Source organism: Monopterus albus, unplaced genomic scaffold (assembly GCF_001952655.1).
Source record: "Monopterus albus unplaced genomic scaffold, M_albus_1.0 scaffold5.1, whole genome shotgun sequence".
NCBI lineage: Eukaryota > Metazoa > Chordata > Actinopteri > Synbranchiformes > Synbranchidae > Monopterus > Monopterus albus.
The window spans coordinates 708,674-719,072 of NW_018127885.1; the positions used below are offsets into that span (position 1 = coordinate 708,674).

The 10,399-nt window shown below is 40.8% G+C and overlaps 2 protein-coding genes across 2 annotated transcripts in view; one reads left to right on the top strand and one right to left on the bottom strand.

Annotated features, from left to right (window-relative positions):
* wwox (WW domain containing oxidoreductase) overlaps positions 1-5,731 on the top strand; it is a 127,508-nt gene extending 121,777 nt beyond the window's left edge. The window contains exon 9 of the mRNA XM_020612876.1: positions 4,169-5,731. Within this exon, the coding sequence (XP_020468532.1) occupies positions 4,169-4,360 (192 nt within the window). The 3' untranslated portion in view covers positions 4,361-5,731. The remainder of the gene's footprint in view (positions 1-4,168) is intronic.
* LOC109967395 (transcription factor Maf-like) overlaps positions 5,432-10,399 on the bottom strand; it is a 44,824-nt gene continuing 39,856 nt past the window's right edge. Inside the window, exon 3 of the mRNA XM_020612925.1 lies at positions 5,432-5,501. The gene's annotated coding sequence lies outside the window, so the exon portion shown is untranslated. The remainder of the gene's footprint in view (positions 5,502-10,399) is intronic.

The window sequence follows — 10,399 nt, forward strand, 5'->3', positions numbered from 1 at the left end:
TTAAAAGTATTCTTTTTTTTCCAGCACATGCCATATGAGAATCTGGGGATTATAAAAGTACCTGAAAGAATTGCTAGGCTTTCAGCATGCATAGCTGTTTGTATTTACAGGTTTGTATGTACAGGGATGGGCCAAAAACACACTGTTCTACAGTAGTGGGTTTATTTACATCCAGGTCAGAGGGAGAGGTCAATGTCATAACTACAGATGTGGAGGGTCACATGCATAGGGTCAGAGAAAGCTCATATGGTTGAGTACAACTTGGATGATGAAGACACAGAACATAGCAACGGCAAAGTAACATTACTGTTAATTCAACAACATCACATCTCCCTCACATACCCTTTTTGCTTTTGAATACGCTTAATTAAGAGTTTTCAACAACTGATTATTGCGCAACACTATACAACATTTCTATTGCAAGTCCATGAGGTCCGTGGGTACCGAGACAACACTAAGATTGGAAGACTTGGATCTGGTCTCAGGGCAGTGCAGGCTCACTACTGCTTGTCTACAGTCAGCTTATTGCAGTGTGTTTTGTAGGTATTTCCTCAGTATTTGGGTGTGTTGTTATTACCCACAAAAACAGATATATACACAAGTAAGTAAAATTTGACCTGGCTTGTTATCGGTCAGTTCCTTTGGTTTGTCATATTGCTGTAATGCTAATGATTTTCTTTGAGTTTTTGTTTTAATTTTAGCTAAGTATATCATTTCAGATTTAGTGTTGTTTTATTGTACCTTTATGTCTCATCTTCTGCTCTCCGTAAATCAATCTGGTAGTAGCATAGCTGCTTTTGTTTTGGGGAATGTCCAAGTCTCAGGTCATTCAAAATAAGTCTTGGTAAAGTCTCAAGTCTTCATTGGAGTGTTTTACGTTTCTGGATGCTGACTATGTGCTCTGTAATTACACTGCATTTTAGAGGATTTAAGGCCAAAACTATCTCTTCAATGTAGGAAACTATATGTATATTTCTAACCTTTATTTAGTCAGGGTCAGTTCACTGAGAGCCCACCTCTCTTTTTCAGGAACATAGCTCTTCAGCTGTTTGTCGTTATAACATTATATATTATTATAAATGAGAATGCAGCAAAACTTACTGATCACACAAAAATAACTCTCTGCGTAATTACAGAGGTCAATCCTGCTCAAAACCTTTTAGAAGCTAACATCTCTGCACTGCTGCCAGTGCTGTTGAATGAGTCTGGGTCACAGGAGGCTTCGACAGCACTGCTCCACATTGAGTTTTGGAGCAGATTTCTACAACTAAAATATTTGAAGAATCTTACATACTGTAGCTTTAAATAAATGTTCTTCATTTACTACAGCTACAAAATCTTTGCATCAACAACATGGCAAATTGTTGCATATTATCACTCTTAGCCTCACAGATAAGTCAAAGTCAAGTCTCGAGTCCTCATTTCAGCAACTTAAGTCTGAGTCAAATCAAATCAAATCAAAGTGTCCGGTTTTTGAATGAAAAGAACAATGCTAAAACACCACAGATGTTTCTCTGGAAACTACTGTACACAAAGTAATGACTCACATTTAGTTGCAGAAGATAGAAGAAAAACACACAGCAAAATCCATCAGTTTGTAGACAGCAAAATTTACAGGCATAATCTACAGTTTCACATGGATTAGAAATGGAGATGTGTATGATGCACTCTGGTTCAGTGACATTACCTTTCATGTAGATTGGCCCAAGTGTATTTGTGAATCTGTTCGTGCATGTGTGCAGCCGTATACATGTATGAGTAAATGTTTGTCTGTAGCTGTGTAATGTAATTGTATCAAGTTTGTCGTGCACCTCTTGTTCTGTTTGCCACTGCCTCGCACACCCCTTGCCTTCTATCTGCAAACACACACATGCACACACAGTGATAGATGAGTGTGGTGGGTGGGTGAGCATGTCCATGCCTAATCTCATCAACCTTATCTTTTACAGAGGTCACAAAGTCAAGTGGGGGTGGGGGGGGTGAGCGCTAAACACCAATAAGATAGCAGATTGCTGGGCAGCCCATGTAGTGCTCCATTCAGCACTGACTGGACCATTGTATCGTGGAGATAAACAGTAGTACACACTCTTGCTTTTCTAGGAAATTTAAAAAAAATTTGAATCCCTTAACTACTGATGACTTCATTATAAACTCAGCAACATAATTTAGATTTGAATTAAACTTATTATTTCAGTTTACAGCAGGACCAGACACAAACAAACTGCTCTAAAAGTCAGCCAAGTTCAAGGGGGCGTGAGTGAGTCAAAGGCTGAAATCTTCGGCGGAGTTTAAAAGGCATTTAACTTTCAGACGGCCTCAATCAGATGCCCTGAGCGAGGGGGGATGAGTTAAACTGAGCGCGTGTGAACCTGTAACTTGGAGACACTGCTTGGCATTTGTCTGCCTTTGATATGGTGACATGTGATGTGGATGAAGTTATCGCCCCACTGGCAGGTGAGACAGACAGCGGCACACAGAGAGATGCTGCCTTTTCATCTGCTGTTTACTAGCTCTCTCATCACACTGCACTTCAAACATGCTCAATCTGCTGCTGCGACGTTACACACCGGGGCTCCTCCTGGCGGAAGTTTACTTCGGGCTTAGAAGGGGCTGTGTGTTAGTGTGTGTGTGTGTGTGTGTGTGTGTGTGTGTGTGTGTGAGTATGTGTGTTGATGAGGAAAATATTTCTTGGAATCTGATTCGTGCACACTTGCATGTGAAAGTATAAATGCTTTAGACCTCAGTGGATCTTTCCACTTCATGTGTGTTGGGCTCACAGCTGCTTTAGGAAGCTGTTCAAACAGTTGCCATGTAATGTGGTTCTATAGTGTGTGTATACTTGTGTCTTGCCCATGTCTTAGTACTGCACACTGTATATGGGGTTGTCTCAGTTTGAGCCAGTGGTCTGCGCTAATCCTCGGTCATCACTTCAGCGTTCCCCCTCACTCTCTCTGCTCCCGATCTTGCTCTCGCTCCCTCTCGTTGGGAGATAAAGAGGCAAGCCATTTCATGTGACCGTATAGAAGTCGTCTCCAGCCCCAGAGTTTGCAGGGAAGCTGTCACAGCAGCTTTTAGCCAGAGCTGCAACATGAAAGATCCCCCTTTGAACATTTGGGTTACGTGTGTAATTCTCTCTGACATGTTTATTCTGCTGCAGTTACAACTTTCATTTTCAAATGTCACAGAAAGCTCCCTCCCCCAAGAATATCCCTTCTAATTACTGACTGATGGGGCAAGCTGTTTTACAGAACTTAGCAGGCCACATCCAAATACTATTGTACAGAGTGTTTGGGCTTGAGACGACGTGAAACAGTCATTTCCTGTGTTGAAATTTGAGTGATCTTCAGTGTTAAAGTAATAAGTGAAGACTTTCTGTGAAAGAGCTGGAGGGAAAGCCTCGTGATGTATGTTTGTGTGTTGTACAGTATGTGAATATACAGTATCGCTCATCTGTCACCAACAAAGTTCTGATTTAAACACATAGAGAGTAGTACTTGCATCATTTCCAATACTTATTCTCAACTTTAAAAGCCTGGCTGAGCCCATATACACATCGTTTGAAAATATACATATCCATAACCATGACATTGAAACCTGCTCTTTTACAATATACATACAGTAAAAGCTGTGGTTTTCCTGGTGATTCCCATCCAGTCAGGTGCTGGTGTCTTTTTTTTTGTTTTTTTTTGTTCATGTTATCACCTTCTGCGCCGTGAGTCTGTACATCTGTGGCACTCACGTGGTTCCGTATAGCCAGAGGTTCTGTGTACACTGGGTAGAGAAATAAATAAATAAATATATGTATATAAATATATATACAGTAAGGGGCAATGCTCTTCCCATGGTATTATGACCCAGTCCTCATGGGCTGCACTGGGAGGGGAGAGACAGCGTGTGGAGTCTTTTTATTTTTTCCTGTGGACATTCTGTTCTATTGTGTCTTTTTGTCTGTGTGTGTGTGTGTGTGTGTCTCACAGAGTACATAGCAATGTAATTGTGATGCAGTGTTCGCTGTTCATCCTCTTTTCTTGTCTGGACAGGACACATCCTAATGTCTGTGTGTCAGTAGATGAGTTCTCTGTATTTTCTCTCCTCCTGCAGACTGACGCTGTCTCATGATTCGCCCGCTGAACTCGTTTCTCCTTCTTCTGTGTTTCTCTGTCTGCAGCAACAAGGGGCGGCCACCACTGTGTACTGCGCTGTAGCTCCAGAGCTGGAGGGGTTAGGCGGCATGTACTTTAACAACTGCTTCCGCTGTCTGCCGTCCATCCAGGCCCAGGACCAGAGCAGTGCTGTCAGCCTGTGGGAGCTGAGCGAACGCCTGGTTGCAGAGAGGTCAGCAGGCATACAGGCCCTCTGATAGACAGAGGAGGAGAGGGGGAAGGGGACCGGCCAAACAGGAATCAGGGAGGAAGGATGGTGGGTCATGGTGATATCCAGTTAGGTATGAATTGAAGAAAAGGTAACTGTACTCTGACTGCACTATACAAGAGAGCTGCCAAACCACAGAAGTCCATCTGGATATTTCACATCACAATGAGGGCTAAAACACACTAGATATACAGTACTGGGGTGGTGTCATATACACTCTATTGAAAAAGTCAGGGTTGTGTTCAGATCTGCTGTGGTAGTTTACAATGGGGGGGATGATCTGGGACATTAATGTTTGTTTTTGTCTCGGCAGCTTTTCACAACTCAAGTCATCTGCAGGTCTGTTTAAAAGAGCAAAGTTCGACAAAGCAAACAACCTTTCTCACTGACAGTACTGAAGTATTAGTTACCTAATAAGCACACACTCTATGGCATATGTGCCTGATTCCAGCAGTAGTGCACAATATGGTAAATATTACGTCTTCCCAATTAATGTCTAATTATTCAGTATCCTCTTGTCTAGTTCTACGTGGGTGTCGATGTTTCCTATTGAGATATGAGCGTCGGCTGATCACTGTGCTAAATCTTTTGGGGCACAGAAGAAATAAGGAGCAATGGGTGCATGATATTTATGGATATATAAACACACTAGATGTATGATTCTTATGTCTATATACATTAATCTGCAATAGTTTTATTTCTTATCAATGTCCCTATTCGTTTTCTGTACACTATTTACACCATCCTGATTTCTGGGCATGTGCTAAAGGGGTGTGGACATCATATTTTGTTCAGTTTACTATTTGACTAATAATCTTTACTCTGCTAAGATGTATTACAATTTGGAGGTATTTAAGGGAATGATCTGTGTCCATTTGATTAGCAAATATAGATGGTGGAGAATCTTATTTGCAGAGTCCATGATCTTTAATTTCTGTTTCTTCAAGATTTCAGTCTTCTGCTTTTTTTTTTCTTTTAAAATATCGTCGTTGTTTTAATATTGAACACTGGCTTTGGGTTTGCTGTGGATTGGTGACCATGAAGCCACTGTTGGGTTGCTTTTGAGACATTGTGCTTTATGGCAGTCTGGGTAGGTTTGCCTTTGAAACATCAGCATTCCAGTGTTGTATCTGGAAAAAAGAGAGAGAGAAATCATTCAATAAAAATCAGTTTTACAGGAAAGTGTGTGAAATCCTTTCAGCCACAGAAAGTGAAAGTCCATTCATTTGAAGGCCATTGGGGGAGATATTTGTGAAGGGAGCTGACAAGTAAGCAACACTGACGACTAAGTAAGACTGTATGAGATGAAAGACATTTATTTGTACATTCATGTGTGTTTAATGATGCATTCAATAAAACAAATGAGCATTTTTCTCTATTGCGTTGGTGATATGCTTTATGTCTCAGCATTCAGGTTGTGTGCGGCTGGACAGACCAACAAGCCGATGCCACAGGTGACCTGCTCTCTCACGCAGGGATCCCCAGCTGCCTGTTAATATTACTCCTTCAATTAGAAAAGCAGCAGAAGAACTGTATTTATTTGTTTGGCTCACACATAAATGCACACCACCTCTTGAGTCACACCACAATTCATGACTCCTTTTTTCCCCCTCACATATCTTTCACCTGCTGCCTCACTCCTCATACTGTGTCTCTTTTTGTCTGCTTCTTCTGTTGTTCCTATGCATTCAGTCAGAAACATGCTACACTCTTACAAAGCCTGCCTGCTGGTGTCCTGCCCTGTTCAATCTGTACTGTACGGAGTACAGGTGTCTTATCACTGTCCTTTCACAGCGCAGGATATACCTGGAACAGAGATGTAGTAAAACACATGCACTTAGCAAGAACAGCCAGTGTCTCACATGTACACAGCGAGAAACCGAGTGAAAAAACAAGAAAAGCATCCAAAGAACAGTTGTGTGTAGTATTTTGCAGTGACCCCCGAAGAAAACTACATGTATCAGATACATACAGAAACAAGTGATTTCACTATAGCCACACTGTTCAAAAATATTAATGATAATTGTTAATTAATTATAGACACATTTTCACTCAGTCTGCAAGCTGCTCAGCCTGAGTCTCCCCTGCTTCAGCTTTGAACAGGTGTATTTCCCAGTTAGTGGCCATTTATCGGTCAGCTGTTTAGTTTCCCTTTGCCAGTTGCTGGACACTAGCAAGTTATTGAGTTTGTCCGTTGTGCAGTTTTTTTTCTATCCCTTTGATAAATGAACTACACTTACAGTACAGTGTTTAGAGCTTTTTGACCTTAACAGACCGGTGGTGGTGTTTTAGTCTCACCACCTTCTTCTGTGTTGATTTTAAAGAGTAAGTCCACACCTGAGACTTTTGTAATGTCCCCTCAGCCACCAGGTAAAAACAAAATTTACAAATGGGAAAAAGATGCCCTCCAGAGTAATGCTAGCTGTGTGTGAGTGCATCACGAAACTGACCCTGCTGGAAACACTTGGCTCATACACTTACCTGCCTGCTACACACCTGTTGTTAATAGCTGAAGTCAGAATGACATTGAAAACAGTGGCGGGAAGTAATAAAGTGGTTCAGTGGGTGGAGCGGTTTTCTCACAACCTGAAGGGTGGAGGTTTGAATCATGGTGCCTGTAATCAACATGTCGAAGTGTCCTTGGGCAAGACGCTCAACCCCAAGTCACCCATCAGTGGCTCTAACCATCGGGGTTGGTGTGAGTTGGTGCTGCAGGTGGCTGACTCAGTTCTGTACCACAAACAAATTCCATGTGTGTAACATACTTGGCCCAAAAAAGTTATTATCATTATTAATAAATACTTTATTACTGCACTTTAGATTTTTTGGGGGTATCTGTACTTGAGTATTTATTGTTCTGATAACTTTTTACTTTTACTCCCTACATTTTAGCAAAACTCTCTGTACTTTTTACTCCTTACATTTTCAAATCAGGCTCGTTACTTTTAGTTTTAATACATTTGAGGGGAATTATCTTTTATTTTTATTTAGCATACCGTTGCACTGGGTGACATGGTCCTTGTTTACAGTCTGCTAGCTCCTTGCGCTTTCACGGAGATCTCGCACATGCATTTCAACCGAGGCACTTTTATACATAGACAGTATAGTGTACAAACCAGTATTTGAGTAGTAGCAAATTACTTGCGTGTTAATTTTAATCACTTTTATTGGCCAAGTATGTTATATATAGATAAACAAGGAATTTGTCTCTAGTATAGAACTGAAGCAGCCATAGTGCCAACCCTCTCTCTCACACACACACACGCCAATGGCAGCATTATCCCTGCAAGGCGCTGACCTGACCTTGGGATTCAGTGTCTTGCTCACGGACACTTCGACATGTGGACTGGAGAGAATGGCAATTGAACCACTGACTTTCCAGTTAGGGGATGACCGCTCCACCTCTGGAGCCACAGCCACCCAACGTTGCATTTATCACTGACAACTCTATGAAAGTGACGCTATAGAAAACCGAGTGTCTGAGGAAACCTTCGACTGGAGGAGTGGACTCGAGACACAAAGGAGAACAACAAACAACCAAATGCCTGTGCAGCTGTCCAGTGAAGTGACCAATCCAAGGTGCCTGAGTGAAGAGGGAGGGTCCTGCCTGGCTTTCATACAAAGTCCTATTGATCAGGTACTATCGGAATCATCTGATAGCTAATCGATAACCTACACAGCCTCTCAGCGTGGGGAGAGAAGCATGGCTCTCGCAAGAAAAGGACCTTGATCCCTTGACCCCACAGTCAAGGCCCTGTACACACACACACACACCTTCTGTTTCTTGTCCTTTCTCTATCTCTTCATGTCTCTCTTGTAACAACAGAACAAGACAATATAATAACTGGAGAGCTGGTGTAAACCAAATAACCAATATGCATTAGAATGTAATTTTAATAAGTCGGATTTACAGTTGATTTTTCCCTTCACTGAGTTTATTTCAATTTGGGCAGTAATTGTTTACGACTGATCATTTCATTTTCCATTATTGTTTTTATTTCTTCTTGTGATTAATTTCACCTCTCAAAGAATAATTATGAGAGGATTGATTTGATTACGCCTTTGTTCTGCTCCTATTGGCTCCATTGAATGAGGGAATGCCATGTTGCCATTTCAAACGGATATATTTAATGATCACAATCAATGTTAAAGCTCTCTCTAGACTCAACTAACTCAATAAATATCTGCCAGGAGGAAATTTACCATCTAACTATAACAGGCAATAAAGCTCAGTGTTCTCCTTCCTCTACTCTGCTCCATTTCCATCGTCCTCTTTTGAAGATGACACTGTGATTAAAACCGCTGATCAATTTTCATATAGTAAGACTGTAGAGTCAATGAAAATATTATTTCCTTTCAATATCTGTACATGTGCTTTGCTTGCATACTGCATTTTTGGATTGAGCTGGATATAATATAGTTTTAATAATTGTAAACAAAAGACAAACTTGCTGATCATTCCCCCAGACTCTTTTCTATGTAATTAGTATATTTTAATATAAAAATCTGCTTGTGTAAAATTTCTTCTTAAGTCTTGTTTTGGAGACATACATACATACATTTACTCAAGTGCTGTACTTACTGTAAGTACAATTTTGAGGTGTCTGTATTGTGAGTATTTTCATTCGCTGCTACTTCATACTTCACTACATTTTAGAGGCATATTATACTTTTCACTCCACTACATGTATTTTATAACTTTAGTTACTGTTTACTTTTCAGAACCAGATTAATACAAAAAATATAATACAGTTATAAGATATTATTGATCCATGGTGGGAAATTCACAAGCTACCCAACAGTACTTCAAATTAAAAGCGTATAAGGTAAGGCAGCTGGTGAAGGTGGAGCTACCTTATATACTTTTAAAAGATGTTAAAGTAGAAGTATTGCACTGAATTCCATACAGTTGTACAGGTTACCTAATAGAGTGGACGGTGAGTTTAAGCAACATGTTGAATGCAGGGCTTTAACTGTAACAGAGTATTTTTTTTACACCATTGTATTGCTACTGTACTTTTACTTAAGTGAGGGATCTGAGTACTTCTTCCACCACTTCTTTTAAAGGTGTAATTCTGATTCACAAAAGTGACAAAGCCACTTAAACATTTGTGTGTGAGATGCAGTGAACCAGTATCATTAAAAAAGATAACCATTATTGTTTGAAACACTACTGTATTTAAACAACACAATACTCAGTAACACGCTGAGGGTAAGTTATGAATGTTCTATATGATGAGGAAGTTCGGTGTTTTCTCTTAGGTCTTCTCTCTATAGGATGATGGCGAAATTGTTGGCACATGCAAAAAGTAGACGCATTTCTCCCCTTCAGGTTTTGTGTAGTCTTTTATATGGAATTTTAGAACCAGCATTGATAACATTTGGATCCAAATGGCTGTGATTCATTGAGCCTGTTCACAATCAAATGCACTTATTTCTCCCTCTAGATCTGCTTGTGCAATCTATAACTTTCTCTGTTTTTATTGAAGTCTCAACACGGCACCTTTGAGGAAATCCTTCCAGCTCCAAATCCCCAGCTTGTCCTCACCACTAGACAGTGTGACCTTGTAAACCCTGAGTTATTTTACTCACCCATTGTGTGAGAATAGAAAGAAAGAGAGCGAGAGAGGGAAGAGGGTGAGAGGAGGGACAGGGGGTTAGAAAAAAAAGAGCTCCTGCCTGTCACAGCTTTCAAACACAAAGAAAAATGAGCACTTGGGCTGAAGTACAATTATTAGCCCCTGTCTACAGATTCATCACACTATAGAGAGGGAGGGAGAGGGGGGAGAAATGGAGGGAGGAGCAGAGCAAGAGGTGGTGTGGAGGAAGGTAGAATAAAGTATAGGCAGAGCTGTATAGAAGATGGAAAGACAATGAGGAGAAAACACTGAGCAAATAGAAAATAGGACTGTGAGGAAGAACAGAGCAAGCGAGGCGGGGCACAAGGTGAAACTTGCCAAGCTTCCGCAGAGTCGGGAGAAAAGAGGGGGAGGGAGGTTTTAAAGAAATAAAAGAGAAACAGGGAAAG